Genomic DNA, 23,229 nt, shown 5'->3' on the forward strand with positions numbered 1-23,229 from the left:
ATGCGGATGACACGAGCCTTGTGTTGAATAATGAGGCTAGTGTTGATGGGGCCTTGCGACAACTTCAGGCGTACTGTCGAGCCTCGGGCGCTAAGGTGAATGTACACAAGTCTGAGATTTTCTTTTTGGGCTGCAGGGTCGCCACGGTGAATAGATGGGGGTTTTGAGAGGCCACAGCTGGGGTTAGGGTGTTGGGGGTCTGGTTGGCCAGAACCCCTAGGGACACCATCCATCAAAACTGGACTGCGCTGGTGAAAAACCTGGCTCAGGTGTTGGCGTTGTGGAAAATGAGGAGGTTGACCCTGAGGGGAAAGGTCACGGTTTTGAATTCTTTGATTTTTTTCAAAGATTAACTACGTGCTGTCTATCCTGCCCCTTCCTGTGCATTTCCAGACGCGCATCAATGAGTTGTTGTCTCTTTTCTTGTGGGGGTCGAGAGCGAACCAAATATCCAGGCTGACGCTGTCTCGGAATATTCAAGAGGGTGGGCTGGGTCTGGTGGAGTTGGGCGCCAGGAAGAAGGCTTTGCGCCTGAGACTGGTGGCCCGTCTCTTGGACCCGAGTCAAGTCCCTCACTGGAAGGATTATCTGGAGGATGGCTTCTCTAGGCTTTTTCGACCTGGCCTTGCGGTCTTCTGCCAGAGACGTCCGATAACGGCCTTTCAGGAATTGAGCCCTCTTTCCATAGAGCTGTTGTCGGCGTGGCATTCAGCTAGTGGTCTTGTAGTTCAATCCGTCTCCACCCCGTACCAGGTTTTACATCAGCCACTGTTCCATAACGCGGTGCTCACACATGGGAGGCTTCCCCTCCAGTGTAGACTTCTGGAGGAAAGTGGTTGTCTCCTGGTGGGTGATATCATGGCTGGTGGGAGGCTGTGTGCGGTTACTGACGTTCTTTTGAGGTTTTGTGGTGGTATGACTCAGAGTGAGCGGTGGAGGGTGAAGCGGGGTTTTGCCCGGATCTCTTCCTCTGTTCCCCTGAGGTGGTTGGTTATTGTCAGGAGGGGTGGGCCTGTGCTGCAAGAGGCCAGTTTCTGTTTTCAGTTCTTGCAGGGTGGAGTGCCGGTTGCCGTGCAGTCTATAGCAACAAAGGCCTGGTACCGGGCGATGATCACCCTGGAGACCAAGGTCCCTGCGGCGGAAAGAGCATGGGGAGCAGTGTTTCCGGGTAAGGACCCTGCGAGTATTTGGAGGAGTCTGAAAGGAAGCATTTTCCCTCATTCGGTGTGGAATATGGATTTCAGGCTACGCCATAGAAAAATATATTCCAGTGTGGTTCTTCATCAGATTGATAAAGAACTGTATGATAGGACTTGTCCCGTCTGTGGCTATGTCCCTGAAACACTGGAACACATGTTTCTGGATTGTCTGGTTGTGAGGCCTTTCTGGCAGAGACTACGAGCGGTGCTGAAAGCCGGATGTTCCTTGGAGTGGGGCGTGGAGGAAGACTGGCAGTGGGCCTCGCTGTTCGGGATACCGAAAGAGGAGAGACGATCAGGATGGAAGGCGGCTGATTTACTTTTGGCGCTTGGCCGTTTTGCCATTTATCAGGCCAGGAACCTGCGACTTAAAGAAGGGCGTTCGATGGACCGATGGAGTTGTGTAAAGAGGATGTTGGGGGGACATCTACTGACGCTCAAGAAAGCGGACCCTGATGGAATGTGGCGGAGTGCTGAAATGACCAAGATTTTTTCTTATGTGTGTACATGATGTAGTTTTAAGTTTAGTTTTGTGTTACTTTGGGATCTGTATTTTCTGCTTTGCAGGTCTGTTGTAGTTTTTGACTTTCTTTTTGAATCTCCATCTGTAATGTTGTGATTGTTTCTTTTGTAAATATTTTAATTTCCTTTATAAATAAAAACAAAAAAAAACACGCCCGATCTCGTCCGATCTCGGAAGCTAAGCAGGGTCGGGCCTGGTTAGTACTTGGATGGGAGACCGCCTGGGAATACCAGGTGCTGTAAGTTTTCCGGCTTTTGCTGGCATCCACCAAAGAGAAGGAAAATCACTCACACACCCCCACAAACAGCTTTGGGTACTTTGGTTTCCTTGTCATGCATTTGTGTCTTTGGTTTTTATTTTTCTGACACCACCGTTCTGTGACACATACAGCCACCAGAGAGCGCACCGGCCAGGAAATCAAACACACAGCTTTGGGTTTCTTGCTTTTTCATGTCCTTCTGTGTCTTTTCTTTTCTTTTCTTTTCTTTTCTTTTCTTTTCTTTTTCTTTTTTTTTTTTTTTTTTTTTTTTCTCTGACATGACCGTCCGGGCTTCATCCAAACTCTTCAGCGAGCTGCAGGGCAGTCAGCGCCGAGGTGCAAATGCACGAGCCTGCACCCTCTAGAAACGCTGCCGTCTCGGTGACGAGCCCACGCAGGTGTGTGTGTGTGGAAGGCCGCTGTGGCGCACCTGCTGGGGTGAAAGGTCACCGTTTTGGCTGCAGGTGGGTGTGTCCGCTCAGCAGGTGCACCAATCAGTGGCACAGAGTGAGTGGGTGAAGGGGCCGCTGGGAGCAGGCAGGAGTCTGGTGCAGGCAGCGCTTAAAGGGCTCTGCTCCACACAACCCTTCGCCTACGGCCATACCACCCTGAACACGCATGTGCAGGAGGGCGTGGCGTTGGAATTTGAATTTGGTAACCTCTCGTGATTTTCTTTCTCTCTTCTTGGTTTTTCTTTTCTGTCGCAGGTTCAGTCTTCTGACTGCTGGGGAGCCGTTTTTTTCTTCTTTTTTTTTGGTGTTTGTTTTACTTTTTTTAAATATAATTGTAACCGGCCAGGGGTTTCCTTACTTGGATGGCGGTCCACCGTGTCTTTGAGCATGGCCTCAGCAGGGGGACATCCTTTGGGTGATGGGCAGAAGTGGAATCTGGCCAGGAATGCGAGGAGGGGCTCGGCGTCAGACACACAGGTAGTGGTGCATGAAAATCATTGGGTGTTAGTGGATTCATGTAGAAAAGGTGGGTGAGGACCCTGTGTGTGATTGAACTCATCTGATACTGCAGGTTGCTGTGTGGAGGAGTGGTTGCTTGTATATCTGTGGAAAGTAAACGGTTTGAATCAGAATCAGCTTAATTAGCCAAGTACAGTGCACGTACAAGGAATTTGGCTTCGGTGTCTTGTGTTTGGATTGATGATGTCCAATTTTGTTGGGAGGGATAAAATGCTGGACGGGTTTAAAATCGGCAACAGGACTGTTCAAAGTCGGTGCATTGCCATTGGTTTCCTGTCTTTATCTGCCAGCATATATTTCTGATGAGGATGTAACCCTGATCAATGTTAGATGTTCACTCCGACATCCTACAGACAGTACCCTTACTCTGACACTAGGGGGAGACGCCCTTTTGAGAGACGCTTCCTAAAGCGTCAAGGAGGGAGGAAGTTTCTTCTCCTTGTTTTTTTATTTATTTTTTCATCTGCGACGACACGGTGAGACGAAAGGACATCAGTGTTGTTACATATCAACACTGGATGACTATTCTAAAGATTTCTAAACAGTTGTGTTTGACAAATATATCCTGGTGAGTTTAAAATTGATTTTCAGTTCTTGTTTTTTTAATAAGCTGAGCACTTGGGCGAGTTAGCACGCTAACGAGCTAGCGTGCTAGCGCAAGAAGAGAGAGGCTGCTAATATGTTTCTATATTTACTTTAATGGGAAAAAAAATTCAGTTGAAATGCATGATTTATTTATTAATACTGAGAATGTATTGATATGATTTATTTTTAAGTTGATGCAAGTAGAGAAGTTCATGTTGGCTAATTGCCTGACACCTGTGTGTGTGTAGGCTGTTTTTTTATTTTTATTTTATTTTTTTTCCAGGAGTGGACTGAATCCACGGTGGTGCTGTGGCATCACCTGAATCCACGCTCACCTGTTTCCCCACACTCACCGCTTCTAAGTTACTAGGGTGGTAAAGCTGCATCTCTAGTTCAGACTAAAAAAAAAAAAGTTTTTTTTTTCTTCCCTACACAGTTTTTCTCCTTTTTTTTTCTTCCTGTTTTCAATTTTTTTGTTCTGAGATCTCAAAATTTAAGTACTTGGGTTTAGAGTGTTTGGATTCAACATAGGTTTAATAAGAAATACTGATTAAGAACTGTTTAATTATTTCATGTTTATGATTCATGTAACTTTCGGGTTCTGGCATTGTGTTTAAATTTTTTTTTTTTTTTTTACACCAAATCCACAGTTGAATTTCATTCTCAATCTGCTATATTTACATTGGTTTTCTTGGAAATGATGTGTACTGAATAACATCAAAACTTGCAAATAGGTTATTTTTTAAAACATAATTTAATCTGCGTTGTGAGTTAGTGATTACTACCGCATTCCTCCTGTGCAAATCTAATGTAGGAAGAAATAAGTTCGTAGTTGACCTCCCACTTAGGGTTAACCTGGTAGGCAGGGTTACAAGGAGATCCTAGAAAGTGCCTGAAATTAAAAGGCGGATTGGCCGGGAACCAGTGTGGCGGACGGAACTAGGTTAATTAAATGAGGGCGGCCAATCTCTGCCGCATTCTGAGAAATTCAACACGGTTACTGGACCAGAATTCTTTCGAGTCATACATGACAAACAGGTGAAGGTGTGCAGGATCTGTGTCCGGCCGGGTCACATAGTCAGACTGTCCTGAGTTTCTGTGCAATAAATGCGGCGTGCAGGGACATTGCGCTAGAGAGTGCACCTAGTCGGTCTCCAAATGCTCCATGTCTGAATTAAATGGAGACCTGTGTTTTTGAGTGACAGTGAGGACAGAGCAACGTCCGCTGCAAGTGAGGTTTTTCTCAGTGACATGTCTGAGGAGGAGCATCTGTCCGACTCCGTGCCCGACACACAGGTGTCTGCTGCGCCCTGCAGCGCAAGTGGAGCAGAGGTTCGATCCCCTGAGGGGGGAGGCGTTCTCGGTCAGCAGGCGGCTCACAGCAGCCCCGACCTGCTCCGAGCGGCAGAGGTTTCGGGGGAATCCTACTGTCGACAGCCGCGGTCTCGTGAAGGAGGGCGAGCAGCACCAGACCGCTGCCGCTGCTCCTGTCCGGGCGGGGGGGGGCTCCCGTAGTGAGTCCTGCCTCGTTATGGTCTGGTTTCGGGCCTCGTCCTGCAGAAAGTGCCTGAGGAGCGCAGCGCTGCTGCCTCTGCTCCGGGAGAGTCAGATCTCCATGGGGGGGAGGCGGGCAGCAAGCCTTTTTCTTTACCCCCTCAGGAGGATGTGAGGGCAGACAGTATGCCTGATGTATTGGTTGAGGACATGGAAGATGCTGACATGGATGTAGATGTGTTTGCATGGACGCCACAGAGGAAGTGGACTTTGAGAAAACATCTGAAGAGCAAGAAAAAGAAATCTGCGTAATGTCGCTGTGCGTCTTTTTATTTATGGTCTGTCTCCTCACCCTAAATATCAGGGGAGTGTGCAATATGGACAAAGTAGATAACCTATTTACTGTTAAAATTGACATCCTCTGTTTACAAGAGGTGCGCTGGAACATGGAGCCGCATGCGTATGCTCAGCAGCTGTGGGGAGGGTCCTCTTTTTACGCAGCGGGTCCGGACGGATCAGCTAGGGTCGCCGTATTTGTCAGGAATTCAGTCTTTGATGGGGTGACCTTACTGGAGGCAGATCCTGCAGGCCGGAAACTGATTCTGGATTTGGAGTGGGCTGACATGAACTTTAGGTGATTTAACATCTACGCCTCTAATGATCAGGTGGAGAGGAAGGCTTTTATTTTATTTATTTATTTATTTTTAAATTCCCTAAGGCCAGGGCTCCAGACCATGTCTAGGGTTGTCCAGAAGGGTAGTTTACTGGATGTTAATCAGACCCCATTCTGGCAGTACAATTTGGTGAGCTGATTCACACAGGCTTCTCTTCTCGGCCTTGCAGCCTTTTGTCAGCGATGGCCGGTGCCGTGTCACATGTTATGTGGTTACAAAAATGGTTAAAATTGTGACTTACCAACAGCAGTGAGTGTCTGCGTACAGGATTTTGGGAGCAGGTTCTTGTGCACGCTTGAACCTGGCAGTCAGTCCACGGGCCAGTCTTCTGTAGCTCTCCTCAGACTCTGACGCCACCACAACGGTGGTCACAAATTGACCCCATTCGTTCAGCACGCTGGTGAGGTACTGCAGTGTTGCTTGGCCATCACCGTAGATCTTTTTCAGGAGCTGCAACACACAAACAACAAAATAGAAGCTGATTACATGCAGTGTTCTTACCAAATCCCCTGAATGTCTTTTTTTAAATCAAATATATTGTAAATACCTGCTTTGTGCCGTCGATGCACAGGATTTCTCCTGTCACGCTCAGTATGGAGGAACGATACACAGACATCTTCTCCATCTCGCTGATCATGTGCGCTCGACGCAGCACTCGCGCAGATGGAAGACGGCTCTGCTGAAGGGGAGGTGTGTACTGTCCCGGTGACTTCAGGTAGGACAGGATCCCGCTCTGGGAGGAGCTGCCTCTGAGGGTGTGGGCGTCATACAGCAGCGTTTGGTAGAGGCCTCTGCGGTCCATGTACCACTCATCGTGCCCCTGCTGGATGAGCCGCTGCACTTTGCTCATGCTCAGTGAGTTGATGCGATCATTGAGCAGAGTCACCGCACTTCTGTCAATGGCGCGCTTTCCACACAGGATGGCTGGAAACATGTGCTGCACAGCTGGAGCCAAATTCATGAGGATTCTGGGGCTGGATGCCAACCAGCTGTACTGCTGCTGGGGGTCCTGGTCTCTGGTCATCTCACTGGCGTTCCTCACCTTTTCACAGTGAGTGCACAGCAGTCGTTCAGACAGCAGAGTATAAAAGGACTTCAGACCACAAACCTGTCGTGCAGAAGAGGAAAAACCTTTTCTGATCAGAAAAGTATCTGGTGGGGCTGGGCAGCTGGGGTTTGGGCACCTAACCTTTACATGTAAAATGCCAACAGGGCGCCAAAAAAAGACAGGTGCTGTGAAAAAAGAGTGCATGTTTGGCACCGAGCCACCCAAGTATGTTGGAATAGGTGGTGGAAGGAATTCCATCCTGTCCTTAAGCAGCTTCCGCCTAACAGTTTCCCCGTTTTTGTTCCTGTAGGCTGTGGCTGCCTTATACAGTCCATGATCCTCATCGTCTTTCAGTCACCTGATGTCTTGCAGTGGAATACCTTGATAGTTGGCTGTTGATGGCTCCTCCCACGTTTTCTGCCAGCCTTCAAGGATGAGAGCCGCCTCAGTCGTGCGTTGAACAGCTGACTGTTTTTAATTTTAGTGACTTCATCTTTTTGATCAATGTTAAATGAGTGGAAACTGCGACATCAGATGACACCAGGACGTCCTCTACAAGAAAAGCATACGTGAAAACACCAGTAAGTCAAAAGTATACTAATATTACCTTGTCATTTGATAGTTATAAATGAGCAAATACCTGCTAATGTCAGAAGCTCAGCATCTTCAATGTAACCAGGATGGTGCTGGCTGCTGACAGGAGGAACAGATGTTTCCTCCTCTTTTGCTTTGAGTTTCTGTGGGGAAGAAACATCCAAACTGTTCATGTAGTTAAAAATGGACCTCATACACTCACATCACATTGAACAGAATCATATATGCTGATCTGTTCGATTATGGGATGGTTACCTGTACTCTCCTGTCCAGGTGACTTGTAATGGAGAGAAACTGCTTCACCAGCTGCAGCAGCCTCTCCTTCTGCCACTTCATTGCTTCATTTTTTTTCTCCTTTTACAATGAATTCTGCCAACAACCAAACGATCCATCACACGTCGTATTCAAGCAGCCACTTGAATGTTTGGCCAGCATATTTCCCAAACGTGATGACTAGAGCTGCAAGCCACAACTCTCCTCCAGACTTTTTTGCAGCATCTTCTGCAGTGATGCTGTTTAACCAGACGGGATCTACTGTCCTGGATTCTTTTTCCATCTGTCGAGCTAAACTCGTGCAGGTCAGCCGCGCTTCATCCGGCCTGTACTGCGGGATACAGATGCTGCTTCAGGTGGGCCTGCAGATGCTACTTCTGCGTGAAAGAAACCCGGCGGTGTGGTGTGTGTCTTCACGTTATGAGAGAGATTCAACTTCGGCCTGTACAGCGGGATCACGGGAGTCTTGGGGCGGTTTTGTCGGCTGTACGGTACGGGATCATTGTTCCCTCCTTCCCCCCTGCAGTGGCTAGTCATTGTGAGGCAAGGAGGGTACTTCAGTTCTGAAGATTGGGGTTTTTGTTTTAAGGTCCTGTGGGAAGGTGCCGAGTGATGTGTGGAACCTGAAGTCCATGAGCTGGTACACGGTTGTGTCAGCCTTGGAATTCCAAGATTCCAGCAGCAGAAGCGGCCTCTGGGACCTTGTTTTCAGGTAAGGATCCCTCAGAAAGTTTGGTTCCACATGTGGTGTGGAATAAGGATTTCAGACTGTCACAGAAAACTGTCCTCCACTGTGGTGCTACACCAGATAAACATGGAATGGTAGGACAGGATGTGTCCCGTCTGCGGCATTGTTTCTGAGACGCTGGAGCACATGTTTCTTGACTGTCCTGTTGTCGTGCCCTTCTTGTAGGAACTCAGAGCCATAGTGAAGTCCAGGTGTGCCTTTGAGTGGACCTTGGAGGTCTATTGGAGGTGGGCCTCTCCTTGGGGTGTAGAGGGAGCGGAGGAGACCTGGAGTCTGGGGGATCTCGTGCTAGCTGTGGGGCGCTATGAAATCTACCGCGCCAGGACAATAAAGCTTAAGGAGGGACGGAGAATGGACAGGCGGGCTGCTGAATCACACCACAAAGGAGCAGCCGGTGACCTTTCACCGGCTCGGACCTGACAGACTCTCTGGACCTGGCACACTTTCCAGAAAAAAAAAAAAAGGAGAAAGAAAACCGACCCATCTTGATGACGAGCTGATGGCCAAATGGTTGGGATGGTACAACCATCAGAATGGGAGCATTTGCATGTCTTTGTGATGCTGTGGGACTCACTTTTGGCTCAACTTTCCTCCATGTTGCAGTAGGCTCGGTCACCTCCAAGCTCTTTTCTGTCGTTGTCTTGCCAGTTAGATGACGGACTACAACATATTGCACTGCTAGTTTTGTAACACGGGTGCCAACCTGGTCCATTGTATTTATTTTCCTCACCTGTTGCGTGTGTACTACGTGCCTTGCGTGCCTTGGGTCATGTGACCGCGACCAACCAATCAGTTAGCTTTATAAGTCGCTACCCCAGAAGCTATCACAGTACATGACAGGAGAGCCGAATTATGACGCTACAAGGTATGTTTGGCTTCGGATTTACTTTAAAATCATTTGATCTCGTCCTGATCTTTCCCATATGATTAACTTGTAGGAGCCAACTACCAGCTTAAACCGGCCGCAAATAAGCTGCGTATTTGACACATTTTGATGACATCGGTGAGTCTATACTTCCTACTGTTTGTTGTGGTTAGCTTAGCATGAACGTCATGTCAATGAATGACGTGGACAGGTTAACAGCTGCTATCATCAATGCCAAATTTCTGTTTTCTACAACATTGATGTTTACACTACATGGTAACATTTTTTGTTAATGCAACCACATTGATTATTAATTAATGTATAGGTTCTTTAGTTATTTTGTCTAATTAAATTATTTTGCTGTTGTATTATGAACCGAAATGCACTTTAAATTGAGAAGCCATTCCAATGAATGGAAACGCACCCTTATGTGCCTTTCTCTTGAGCTTGTTCAAGTGCTAATGATTCACTGAAAAGTTTTTAACGAATTGAGAGCTGAATGTGTATTGTACAATGCTGGAACTTCAAATGACAGAATTTACATGACTAATACAATTTATATTTTTATATTTAGAGGAAGATCTTGTGTGCACACAGAATGTAATTAATTTTTGGATCAAATGGGTCCTGTTCTTTATCCAGGCCTTATATAGATGGTGAGCTAAGCCCGAACCAGAAAAGAGACCAGGCATTGGAGCCTGCCTAGGAACTTCCTTCATGCTATTGCTCAGTCCGGGCTGGTAGGAGGCTCCTGTAGCCTACAGACTCATTTCTTTTTGTTTTTGCATTCTTCCTACGACCCAGTGACCTTTTCATAGACTTCAATCACTCCCCTTCACTGGACACCTGCCTCTGGATTTATCAATCCCTGTCTGGGTTGTATGGACGATGCATGAGCTGATTCAGATACACTGGATCACTCAAAGGACTATTATTTGTAAATAGTTGAACACTGTAATTTCTTGGATTTGTGCTTTCCCTATTTGCATATTATTGCATGTTATGTCTGTTTTTTCCCCCCAAATTATTACAAAATATTTTTTTCAAAACAAATATTGCAGTCTCTGCCTCCTCTCTCCTTGAGTCGTTCCAGATTTTCTGATCACTAGTCCACAATATATATGCTGCAGTTTGTTAGGTGCAGGGAGTGTGGAGGATGTGGAGCTTCAGGCAATGGCTCGGCAGGACCCTTTGGTGGGAGGTCACTTGTGGTACCAGGTTGCCTTCCTCTCCATACGTGTAAGAACGGCAGAGATGGATTTGGAGTCACTGTACAGTAAAACAGCAGGGCTCCAGCCATGGCGCTCATGAAGACTCCATACTTGGCGTGGGTTTGCCTGATGACCACAGCATCCCAGCGGTGCAGCCAGTGAGGAATGTCGAGCCGGATCACCATGCCCTCTTCAACCCAGTCAGCAAACAAGGATTCCAGCATGGACGTGCCGCCATCACTGAAATAATTAGATATTTCGACACGGTCATCCATGTGCAAAGTTAAGATTATTTTATGTCTGACATTTAATTTAAGATTTTTGGTGGGACATAAATTAGCCTAATGGATTAAAGGGTTATAAGTTACTAAACAAACATGCTTTGGAGAAAATCATGTGAGAGCTCCTCAAAACAGGCGGTTTAAACCCTCCTAACTCAACATTGTTCAGTTTTGCTCAATAATTCAGATGATGAGTGAGGGTTCTAAATCCAAGGACAAACGTGTGACTGAAAAACACAAATCAGTGCAAAAAGGTGCCAAGGATGCCAACGCTACCTTGGAAGAGCGTGGCTGTGACTTAGACTCTAGCCTTCTCAGTTTGAGAAATAAGTGCCCTAAAGCCTGATTTAACTGCTAAGTGGACTACATTCAAAGACTTTAGAACAGAGCTGAAAGGAGTTGACGCAGTTCAAACTGCAACTGGAACAGCAGCTAGCTAACACGTCGCTAATGCTAGAGGACCATGACCAGAAGCTAAAAGAGGCAGAAGCGTGGCTTGATGAACAGGAATCCTGGGGCCTCATTTATAAAACTTTGCGTAGGATTTGCGTCAGAAGTGGCGTACGGATGAAACATAGGACGTGCGTGCGCACAGAAATATTAGGATTTATAAAACCGTGCGCACGCACATCCTGCGCATCTTTCCCATAATAAATCACAACCAATTCTAAATGCAGCGCAGCTTTTGCGGCTTCATGACACGCCCATAGTTGCCCATAAATAGTCCGTGAAACGCCCACAAATGAATATTCATTGATTGCGAAACCATGGCAAACACCGAGAGAGGAAATGAAAAAAAACGTAACTTCACTCAATGTGAAGTAGAAGTTATCGTTGGCGAGGTGGAAAAGAGGAGGAAAATGTTGTTTGGAGGGCACAGTGTGGGCATTACTAATGCCTAAAAGGCACGTGAGTGGCAAACGGTGGCAGACTCCGTAAATAATGTAGCCTCACAACCTCAGACCGTGGCCGAAATAAAAAAGAAATGGTCAGACATCAAAGTCGAGGCAAAAAAACGTCTGCCGCTGCATTGCCAGAGTGTGTCTGCCACTGGTGGGGGACACCGTAGCTGACCCCTCTTGATGAGAGACTGGCGGCTATTATTGGGGAATCCCTTAGTGGAGTGGTGACTGAGGCGGAGGGGGACACGACGCGCCAGATGCACCGGGTGACACACCGACGCACCAGATGCACCGGGTGACACACCCCCAAAAGCCCGCAGAGGTCCAACAGGACGGCTCGAGGAAGTCGGAACCGGCTCACAAGCCAGTCGTCCTCGTTTGCCAGCAAGTCTTCTTGCTGTCTAAAGATGCGTTCACTCCGAATTTTTCCATTTGCCACATCTTCTAAGAGCGCATGATCAGCCATTGTGCGTCATTACGCATTGTGATGGAGCATTTTATTTCCATCCATTTAATTACATCTGACAAGCTACAGATGTCGGTAATAATCGACGTGGAAATGGGAAATTGATCAGCGCAAATGTAATTTCTTGTTGCTTTCTGAATGGTTGAGACATACGCCATACATGGTTTTATCAAAAATAAACAAACTAAAGGCATATGCATGAATACCATAATTCTGTAGCTTATGAAGAAATGTTTTAATATGAAAACAACTTTCCCTAGTGGACAATTAATGCATCTCTATCTATCCATCTATCTGTCTAATTGCACCTATATCTGCTCCGCCAGACGGACACATTGACGAGAATATCAGTTTTGTACATTATTTTGTTCTGTTAACTATATTATTTATGAGGATGAATTGCACAACATGCCAATATTGCAGAAAAAATTTCACTTTTCTTTTTGCAAATAAGTGTTCATTTGAATTTCTGTTGTAATTTTCGTTTGATTTTTTTTAATTTTTTTTCACTGCTGATCGATCAAACTGGTGTTGGTGTAGGCTGTTAATTGTAAGACTTGCTTTGTGAAGTCTTCATGTTATTTCTGAGAGGCAGGATTGTCATTTTCACTTTCACGTGTTTCTTCCATCTGCCGACGGTGTCGCCGTTTCTCATTTCACCCGTTTTTGTGCGTACGCCTGGGTCAGAGCTTGCGTGAAGGACCGCACATTTTCCCGTCAAGTTTGCTTTTTATAAATCTCAACTATTGCGTACAGAGTGGCGTACGCCTTCTTTTGTGCGTACGCAACGTTTATAAATGAGGCCCCTGGTCTGCGGTGACGAATCCAGCGTTTCAACACATGCTGAAGGATTAACAGACATTTAATTAGCAATACCGATTTAATTTGGAACTTGCCTTAGGTAAAATTGGTGTAATTGGTGGCAACTGTGGGGGAAACACCACTGACTCTGCATGATGGCCCATTTCTCTCTGAGGCTCTCCCCCCAAACCTGTCGAGGGGGTTAAGGGGACTTGAAATGCCCCCATCCTTGGAGTGGATTTAATTTTTTTCTTTTCTTCTGTTTTTCTTTTGATGTTCCTTGGTGTGATCTAATCACACTAGTTTGTTTTTTGTTCAGAGTTTAATTTATTGTTTGTTCAGGAGGACTAGCAAACAATCCAAAAGAGGCTGAAGTAATTTGTATATGTGGTGGCGATTTCAATTCTTGACTTAAAACTCAATACAAGTTTAAACGGAAGCAATAATACAGTAACTAAAATGCTCAATACCTTGCTCGGGGAGACTGGGATGGTAGATGTTTGGAGAAGGCTTCACCCGACAGATTACACATACTACTCAGCACAAGGGTGGGCAAACTACGGCACGGGGGCCACATGCGGCCCGTCAAACTATTTAATCTGGCCTGCCACAGTGAAATCAAATATATTGTTAGCTCTTGTTTTATTGTCCCTGTAATTCTGGTGTCTCCCAAAGACGACCCTTCACAAATAAAAGGACTATTGTTTAGGTGAAGAAACTTATCATGTCTTGGTGTTGTGTTGGAAGATTTGTTGTTTTTCTAATCATTCCAACAGCTCATAACATCACACCGTTGCTGCAACTGGCATTAAAAGTGAGAACAAAAGTCACAGATTTAAGATAAAAACACCAAATGTTTGGTTGTAAAATATACATAATCATTTTAAATCAGAGAGGAAACATGTTTTTGTTCAGATTCCATAATATTTCTTTCTCTTGGGAGGTGGATGGCAAAATCCCGCCACGCATCCACTCCTGGTCCGGCCCTTCTATCAAATTTTAGAACCCTTTGTGGCCCACGAGTCAAAGAGTTTGCCCACCCCTGACTTAGCACCTCACTAGCCGCAGTTACATGTGCAACATTTAAAAAAAAAAAAAAATCAGATTAAAAATTGGATTAGAACTCAACAGTGTCCATGGGCCCAGAAAAACTTTCCGATTATTTTGATTTGAAATGGTTTTTCAAGTAATCAAATACACAAAAATACAATCATCAGTTATCCATTCATACAATGACCTATCAAACTTGTTTGAAAAGGGAGCGGAAGGAAGCTAATTCATATAATCCCACTCCTGTTCTACCGTAACCATTTTATTAGATGATCATCGTTATCTGGTTCCTAACTATTATCAGACAGATAATAGTTAGGAATAAGAATTCTGAAGTATCAATAAAGCACATGACAAAGATGAATTACTTGTGTATAAAATAAATTTTAGAAAACATGGCAATGCAGATCAGTCATCTAAAATATATGCAGATTGTTTCTTATAAAAGTCATGTATATCATTAAAAAATACTACATCAGTAAAATAGACATTACACAGTTTCAAAAATCTTCATAGCAAAAATTGATTATGCATCATGAAAAATCCTGAATCAAATTTTCAATTTTTGGAGCAAGTTAATATTAGAAAATCAATTTAACCATTTTCAATAATTGATTAAGCTTTTTTATTTAAATTTTTATAAGGTAATTCTGTGAAATTAAATAAGAAAGGGTCCATAATCTGTCAAATGACCAAGGTTGGTATTCCTTCTGCTTATTAACAGCCGTTCTTCTGGAAGAGTTTATAGTTCTCTTCGATGTTATGTTATTAGATTAAGGTCCGTATCCTTCTGCAGTTGATACCAGCGGCGCTGAAAGTTGAGGTCAAGTTGACTGCAGGTCAGAACTCTGCTGAAAATCAGGGTCACTTCAGACTTATACGTCTACATTCGGTTGGAATAAGCCATTTGCATGTGCGCAGTTCTCTTTACTTTAAACTAACGGAAGAGCCCCCCCTCACACACATATGGGGAGGGGGGGGCAAGAAGGGGACCGCATGCAAGAAAATTCTGTGAGTTCTTAAAACTGTAGTATATTGCCTTGAAACAAAAACAAGTTGTGCCGTGAAGATTCTTCAAATTAATATTTCAAATCCTAAACTAACAAGGATGAAGAAATCAAAAGAAAACCGCGGCTCACTCAACCGCAGCAACTCTTTGGAAAATATGGAAGTGGATGCTTCTAAAGAAAAACAAAACGACAAAGAAACCCATTCCTATGCATGTCAAATGCAGGATGATTAAGAATGCCCTTTAATGCCAAATACACCTATGACCCCCCCCCCCCCCCCCCCCCCCCCCAAGAAGGTGAGAGGAGAAAAAAAGCAAAATAAATCCTGATAAAAACGCTGCAACTGAGCCAACATTGTCTGAGCTACAGTCCACTATTATCAAAGCACTTACTGAAAAAATTAATGAACGAGCAGACAAAACAAATGAAGCTGTGCATAGAGATGCAACTGTGTGGGATTTTTGATCACCTTGGTGATGAACCAGGAGGGGGCACGGTGTCGCAGTTACCCCCCCGCCCCCAAATAAATAAATAAAATACACAAAATCCCCCAGCGGCCGCGTCGCAAAATACAATTACAACGCAGTATTCTTTAATAACACAACAGTAACAACTCACTACTACCCATTTAACTAATGAACCAACTGTACAGGTGTTGTAGAATTACTTTGTGTATGTGTGTGTGTGTATGTCAGCGTGCTGCGTGTGTAGGAGGAAGGAGCGCGCAGAAGTGTGTTGGGGGTGCGTGTTGATTCTTCTGCAGCGGACCATTCTGAAGCTGCATGCGAGTTTCACCTGTGCTCTCTGGTACAGACATCTTCTCAGAATATTATATATTGCCCAATAATTAAAAAACTGCAGACACTTTGTCTCCTTTCTGGTAGCCTGAAAACCATGAAGAACGCGGGCCAGGAGGCTCTGCCTTTTTTTTTAATACAGAGACGTAACGTTGCGCTGCAAAAAAATAGTTCCCAAACAAAACATGTAGTGATATTCATGGAAATCTAACAGTGCGCGTTCATGTTTGGTGTTACGGAGTGAAGGAGAACAGTAATAAACTTCCAACACAAAATCCTCCGGCGGAATTTGTCGCATTTCCTCGCAAGACAGAAACTTCTGTTGTAGAATGAGGATGTGCTTCTGAAACCACACGTGTGTGTGTGTGTGTGTGTGTCTGTGTGTGTGTGTAAGTAGAGGGAGCCGCCTGCCGCATGCGGCTCTAAAAGGGAGTGAGAGCTGCGTGGAGCGCAAGAGCTGCGGCGCATGGAATGAAGAACATTATTAAAAGGTTTCCCCCAGAAACCCTTGAAGTCTGAACACAGGACTAGCAGAAAAAGTAAATTGTCAGCAAAGATGAAGGTGTTTCATGTGTTTATAATAGTTCCAATCACGCACCATGAACAACTTTACAAAAAAAAAAAAAGGTGCAGTGATTAGGTCATCACCGCGGTGATGCAGTCATCGTCACACCCGTAGCTGTGCATTACAATACTGTCCAAATTGACAATCTGAAGAAGTCGCTTGAGTTTTGCCATCAGGAGGTCATGGACTTAAAAAAACTAAATGAGAACTAAATGAAAAAGCAATGCAAAAAGCTGGAGAAGAAGGTTGGAGAGATGGAAACCCAAATTAATGATGCAGACCGCTGCAGCAGAAGAGTGAATAAACGCCTGTCTGGTGTCCCTGAAAGAAATCCAGAGGATGTCAAATCGAGAGTTTAAGAAATTTTTAAAGAGATGTTACCAAAGATTCTGCAGTGGTGGTTTCAGGAACTGACATTGCACAGTTGGGAAGCCCAGTGGGAATGGAACCAATCAACGTCCTCGGGCCATAATCATCAGATTCCTGTCCAGATCGGCCAGAGATCTACTGTGGAAAAGTTCTAAAAAGAACGTCTGCCTACTGGATCATCATCTCTGTCTCCAAGATCTCACATCTGCTGAAAAAGTAACTCGCAATCTATGGCCAGCAGTGGAGGCAGCCAGGAAGAAAGGAGAGAAAGCCTACTTCATTGGAAACAGGGCTTTCGTGAACAGCAAGAAAATATTACAGAGTTAAGCTGAACTATGTTTGTAGAGGTCAGTATGACGGTATAAAACAGACAAAGTTGAAGGCATATTGAATATGTGCAGCGGTTCCTAAACAAAACCAGTTTAGTTCCTACGTTAATTTTCTCTTTTCTTGTTTTTTACAGTTGATGTCACCATCTGTTCTAACTGTGAATGCCAGGGGTATCAGAGACCAACTGAAAAGAAAATGTGTTTTTTTTATATTGCCAAAATAAAAATGCAGACTTATTTAATTCAAGGGAAACTCTTCTGAAGCAGATAGAGTTTTGGAGAAGTCAGTGGGGTAAAAATAAATGGTTTTCTTTTAGTAGCAACAGGTCAGCAGGGGTAATTATTTTACAGGGCAAATTTAAAGGCCGCACTCTTGAGCATTTAATTGACAAAAACGGGAGATGGATTATTCTTGTAGTGAATTCTGACCAATTTAATTTAATTTTAATTAATACAAACGCCTCCAACAATAAAACGATACAATTTTTTTAACATTGGAAGAAAAAATGAATACACTCCTACAAAAATATCCCAACACTAAGATTTTATTGGGAGATTTTAATGCTGTAATGAATGGCCATCTTGTTAGATGTCCCCACAGAAAAGAAGACGCAAAAGAGTTGAAAAACATATGTAACAGACTTGATTTGATTGGAATATGGAGACATAAACCTCCTGATAAGAAAATATATACTTTGAGCAATAAGGACAGATCTCAGTGTTCCCAGATTGATTTTTGGCCAATATCTAGTGACCTAGAAAATACAGTTGATTCTGTTGAATTTTGAAATTTCTTGTTTACGTCAAATTAAAAATGGCAATTCAATAAGTGAATATACAAAAAAAGTTTCTCAATATATTGCAAAATTCTTTCAAAAACTTTACCCTAAAGATTGCTTTAGAGAAGATATTGAACTATTTAACAATATTAAAAGACTTGACAAGTCAGAGAAACCTTTGAAAAGACTTGTGATCAGAAAATTAAAACAGAGGAAGTTGAAGATTGTACTAAATCTCTTAAAGATAATAAAAGTCCAAGTAATGGACTAACAAGAGTGTTTTATAATGTTTTTATTGCTAAATTGACTCCTTTTCTAACAAATTTATTTGAAAAAGCATTACAAATTGGTATATTGCCCCCAACTCTCTAACAAGGCCTCATCAAACTCAACCCCAAACAGATAAATTATGCATAAAAAATTGGAGACAAATTAGTCTGCTAAATAACTATGCTAAAATATTTGCCCTTATTTTTGCCAAATGAATAAAACCAGGACTAAAAAAAAGTGATTAAGAACAATCTGGTTTCATTGTAGAAAGACCAATTCACAATATTTCTCAAGTTGGATGCCCAGTAATGGAAGCGAAAATTCGGCAGGGCAAGCCCCCCTTCTAATTTGAATTTTTTGGAGATAGATTTTATTTAGGCAAGGGTCGCTTACCCTGCCATATATAGGAGGATATAAGAGAGTCTAGTTGCTAAAGAAAAAGGGGCCAGTAATGCATATTGGTCACGGACCGCCAGCTCACACACACTTGGGGCGGTGTGTGAGCTCAGAAAAGAAATGCCTCTTAGTGCTAAGAAAACATTCTAACAATCACATGGATTTGTGTTTCCAGTCGTGTCCCGACAAAATAAAGGCTGATGTTATTCCCACACATTTACGTCCAGCCAAGATGCAGATTGCAGCGTTTCCCGCATGGATTAAATTTTATGTTCATAGATAGGCTAAATGTTGTTAGCGCGTGTTAGCCTCTTCTAACACTGGCTTCTTCCAGCCCAGTTCTTCCACAAAAAAAGCACTGACCACACCGATTAAAAATAAAATGACCGAACAGGCACTTCATAATATTCATAACATTTAATAAAAGCACGTTTGGAAGATCGTCTCGTATATTACCAGGCTGCTGCAAAACATATGTGGCAGCTGTTTGTTTACAACAGGACTCATTTCCCCTTCCGGTATTTTCAACACTACTGCGCATGCCCAAATGATTTATTCTGACCAAAAGTGTGACCATATGAACGTTTGTTCTTATCGGAAAAAGGTTTTCTGTGCCCATGTAACCCGAACATTGATCTGATCAAGATATTTTGCCCATGTAACCGCGGCTACTGATAGGGAAGACCATTGCCGGACTGATCTGGTTCAAAGAAACTGCAAAATTTTCTTTGAATAAATCTTTATATTTTTGGTAACTGTGACTCCAAGGTAAGTGAATCTACTGCGCTCGACTTTCAGAGTGAAACTATTGAAGTCTAGGCTTTGTGCTGCTTCGTTAACTGGAAAAAGCTCACTCTTACTTATATTTACCTTATAGCCTGATAAACTGCCAAAATGACTGAGCAATGCCAGGGCCGAGGGGAGAGACTGAGCTGGGTTGGAGACATAGAGCAACAGGTAATCTGCATATGAGACTCTACAGCTGAAAAGTGCAATAGCAAGAGGTTCTATCACTCAATTGAAGAGAGTAGGGCTCAAAGGGCAGCCCTGTGCCACAGCACAGGTTAAAGGGTTTGATATTTGGGAGTTAGTGCAGATCCTTGCAGTGGACTTAGAATACAGTAACTTGATCCATAGATTAAAGGCAGGCCCAAAACCAAATGTTTCCAGTACAGCCAGCAGAGAAGGCCACTCGACCCGATGGAATGCCTTTTCTGTATCAATAGTAATCACACATTCCGGTATGTCTTCAGGGGCAGAATAAATTATATTAAAGAGCTGTCTATTATTAAAGTATGCCTTTCTGCCCTTGATGAAGCCAGTCTGATCTTTGGAAATAATGGTAGGAAGGATGCTCTTCAATCTGAGTTAAAACCTCCTGCTCTTAGCATCCGTATTCAAAAGTGGGATGGGTCTGTATGATGTGCAGTCAGTAGGATCCTTGTCTTTCTTTGCAATCAGTGTAATGCAGTCCTCAGTTAAGGACTGGAACAATCGATCCAATTTACAAGATTCCAAAAGGACTGAACAAAGTATCGTGAGAGAAACCTGGAAAATCTTTTAAAAAATTCTGTGGGGAAGCCATCTGGACTAGGACACTTGTTTGACTGCATTGACTTGATGGCCACAACTATTTCTGCCTCCAATATGGGCTCTTCCAATTTTTTCCGAGCTCATTTCTTTCTCTATTTGATTTGCGCTTCAGGCGAGCAGTATACGAAATAATCTGCCCCCGCAGACAAGCTTTCAAGGCATCCCACAGAGTAAGATATGATATCTGTGGATCAGCATTAGTGTCAACAAAAAAAAGTTATTTCCTTTTCAATGAACTTAGTGAAATTAGTGTCCGATAGAAGAACAGAATTAAATCGCCACTGCCTGTTCAGAGGTAATACCGGGGAGAGACATAGATAGTGTAAGAGGGGCGTGGTCAGAAATTACAATTGGTTTGTATTCACAGGAAGAAAACAAAATGAAGTAGGTTATCAACGAGGAAATAGTCAATTCTACAATATAATCTTGTGAAAAGAATGAATATGCCCCGTCTGTAGGATGCAAAAAACGCCAAATATCATTAATACCAAACTCGGCACGTCTCGAACCAGACTGGCCGATCTACTAACCCCGCTGGCGTTGTTAGAAGAGCGATCCATAGTGGGATCTAGCCAACAATTAAGGTCCCTGCCCAGAATAAGGTGGTATGCATCTAAAATCAGGCAGTAAATAAAATGTTCTGTTAAAAACTTTTGCATCGTCCACGTTTGGAGCATAAATATTGACTAAAACAACCAATAGACAGTAAACAACCAAGACTCTCATCCAGGTTGATTCCATCATAGTAGTAGGTTTAGGGGCTGTCATCTGGACTTAGTTTTTAAAGTTAGAAGAAGATGTTTCACCTCTTATCCAAAAGGCTTTGTCATGACAGCCCCTAAACCTACTATGACAAAACAACCAATGTTTTGTGAAGTCTGTCAGAGACAATCACATACCGTCCAAATTTTTCTGAAACCACATTATGAGATTCAAATGGGACATCATGACTGATCAAAATTGGGACCCCTCATGTGCCGTGTCACATGTTATGTGGTTACAAAAGTGGTCAGAATTGTAACTTACCAACAACAGTAAGTGTCTGCATACAGGATTTTAGGTGGAGGTTCTTGGACATGCTTGAACTTTTCAGTCAGCCCAGTCTTTTTTAGCCCTCTTCAGATTCTGATGCCACCACAACAGTGGTCAGACATTGACCCCATTCATTCAAGACACTCCTGAGGTATTGCATTGTTGCTTGATCTTTTTCACCTGCTGCAACACACGCACAGAATACAAAAGTGCACTTACAAAATTCATAAAGAAAATTTGTTTATCAAGTATCTTGTTAATACCTGCCAATGTATGAAGCTCAGCATCTTTAATTTAACCAGGATGGTCGTGGCTCCAAACAGGAGCAACAAGTGTTTCCTCCTGTTTTGCTTTGTGTTTCTGTGGGGGAAGAAACATCCCAAATTTTCATGTAGTTAAAAAAATGAAGAACAGATGCATCACATTTAAAATAACCAGTTTCTTCTGATGTTTTATTTATTTATTATTATTTTTGAGATGGTTACTTACTCTCCTGTCCAGATGAACTCTAATTGAAGGGAACTGCTTCACCACCTCCAGCAGCCTCTCCTTCTGCCACTTCATGGATTCGTTTTTTCTCCTTCAAGGAAAATTCTGCCAATAGGTTCGCTGAGCACAGCTTGTGCTCAACAGGTGCTGTTCGTTTTCAACCTTTTACTCACAATCACCTGTCTAGAATCAGCTGCAAATTACACACAAGTTTTCTGTGTTGACATTGCAATTACCAGGGAAAAAAAGCTTTTGTTTTATCTCAGCTTAAAGATGATTTGTTGTAATTCATCGATGCTGTTATTTTATTTTGTTCTGCATCCACATGATTGCGTTTGCACCTGATTTCAGATTAAACCGGTTCAGTGTGGGACACACTTGTGGTTTCATTTGAATTTGTCATATCCATCCATCCATCCATTTCTGTGTCACAGTGTTGTCTGTCGTAGGGCACACAATCACACACACATGCACACCTATAGGGACACTATTAGAGTAGCCAATTAACCAATGAAGCATGTTTTTAGACTGTGGGAGGGAGCTGGAGTGCCTGGAGAAAACCCACACATGCATGAGGAGAACAGGCAACTCCACAGACAAAGGTCCCAGTCGGGATTTAAACTGGGGCCTTCTCAGCACTAACCATTGTTCCACCTTGCAGCCCAGCGGCATTGTTATATTTGAACCCTGTTGAAGGGAATTTGCAGGACATGGGTGGGGGTGGTTGGGTGTGTTATGTTTTGGGGATGGCTCCCATCCTCGTCTCCTTGATTAGCTGTTTCCTCTATGTTCTTTCTTAACTCCATCTCTGCCTCTTTTTCTTCACGTTGTCTCCTTATTATTTGAAGTTTCCATTAATCTGTTTTAGTTCCTCTGTTTCTTCTTCTACCTCGCCTCACCTTTCCCTCTCCTGTCCATTGGAGAACAAGGAACAGTTTACCTTTAACTTGCATCTGGTATTTCATTTCTCACTGAGGTTATTGTAGTTAACAAGAAAAAACCAAACTAGATGTGATAAGGCACAAGAAGGAGACAGAGGCTTTGGGTAAGTAGCTCAATGACACCTGTGTTGACACCTTGATGCTACAAGACACAATCTCCAGCAGCTGCTCAGAGATCCGCCCAGCCTGCTGAAGAAAGAGGCGCACCATCAGACTGACCATAGCCACTGAGGAGAAGGACTGGAAGATACAGTTGAGGAGGAGGAGGAGCAGCATCATCAGGTGTCACTGAACTAATCCATGCGTATACCCCTGCAGGACTTGGAGAAGAAGCTGGATGTGTGCCGATCCTCATTGACGAGGCAGCTGTTGACCCAAAAGGAAAAGAGCAAGGAAGTCAGAAAAGAATCTTGCAAATAACAGGAGCAGACTGATCAGCTGAGCAGATACATCCTAAAGAGTTTCTGACTGTTTCATTCTCTGCCTTTTACTGACAGACAGATATTGGAAGTGGAGAAGTTCCACTATTGAGCTCATTTAATGAAGCCACAGAACTGTCTTCTACCTGATCAGCAGCCTGACTCGATAGGACGGATGTTAGATTTTGTTAATAAAGTTTGTTTATACTTAACTACAAATAAAGTTTATTCAAAATAAAAAAAGACGGCGCGTGCTCTCATTCTTACCATGGACAGTTACTTCCAAAGGGGGCGCT

General features: G+C 43.6%; 1 protein-coding gene and 2 long non-coding RNA genes across 8 annotated transcripts; 1 reads left to right on the forward strand and 2 right to left on the reverse strand.

Moving 5' to 3' along the window:
• Window positions 1-2,228: 2,228 nt before the first annotated feature.
• On the reverse strand, window positions 2,229-7,043 carry LOC105355868. Of its 2 annotated transcripts, XM_023964378.1 has the most exons (3): window positions 6,253-7,043; window positions 5,947-6,155; window positions 2,229-3,036 (listed from the first exon to the last, which is right to left on the reverse strand). In XM_023964378.1, coding segments are annotated over exons 1-3 (969 nt in total). In that variant the 5' UTR covers window positions 7,012-7,043; the 3' UTR covers window positions 2,229-3,035. The 2 variants fall into 2 exon arrangements, with proteins under 2 accessions (XP_023820146.1, XP_011483227.2); XM_011484925.3 differs by lacking the exon at window positions 2,229-3,036 and having other exon boundaries at window positions 5,917-6,155.
• Window positions 3,030-10,286, forward strand: LOC105355867. Of its 5 annotated transcripts, none has more exons than XR_002874970.1 (5): window positions 3,030-3,520; window positions 3,821-8,111; window positions 8,210-8,332; window positions 8,534-9,233; window positions 9,307-10,286. It is a non-coding gene; the product is annotated as an uncharacterized LOC105355867 (long non-coding RNA). The 5 variants fall into 5 exon arrangements; XR_002874969.1 differs by having other exon boundaries at window positions 3,821-7,334; window positions 7,912-8,111; window positions 8,534-10,286; XR_002291924.2 differs by having other exon boundaries at window positions 3,821-6,756; window positions 7,064-8,111; window positions 8,534-10,286.
• LOC105355869 lies at window positions 9,091-23,162 on the reverse strand. Its single transcript, XR_910190.2, has 4 exons — window positions 21,574-23,162; window positions 21,348-21,444; window positions 21,079-21,267; window positions 9,091-10,684 (listed from the first exon to the last, which is right to left on the reverse strand). It is a non-coding gene; the product is annotated as an uncharacterized LOC105355869 (long non-coding RNA).
• Between the last annotated feature and the right edge of the window lie 67 nt (window positions 23,163-23,229).

This window comes from Oryzias latipes, chromosome 16 (assembly GCF_002234675.1).
Source record: "Oryzias latipes chromosome 16, ASM223467v1".
NCBI classification, from domain to species: domain Eukaryota; kingdom Metazoa; phylum Chordata; class Actinopteri; order Beloniformes; family Adrianichthyidae; genus Oryzias; species Oryzias latipes.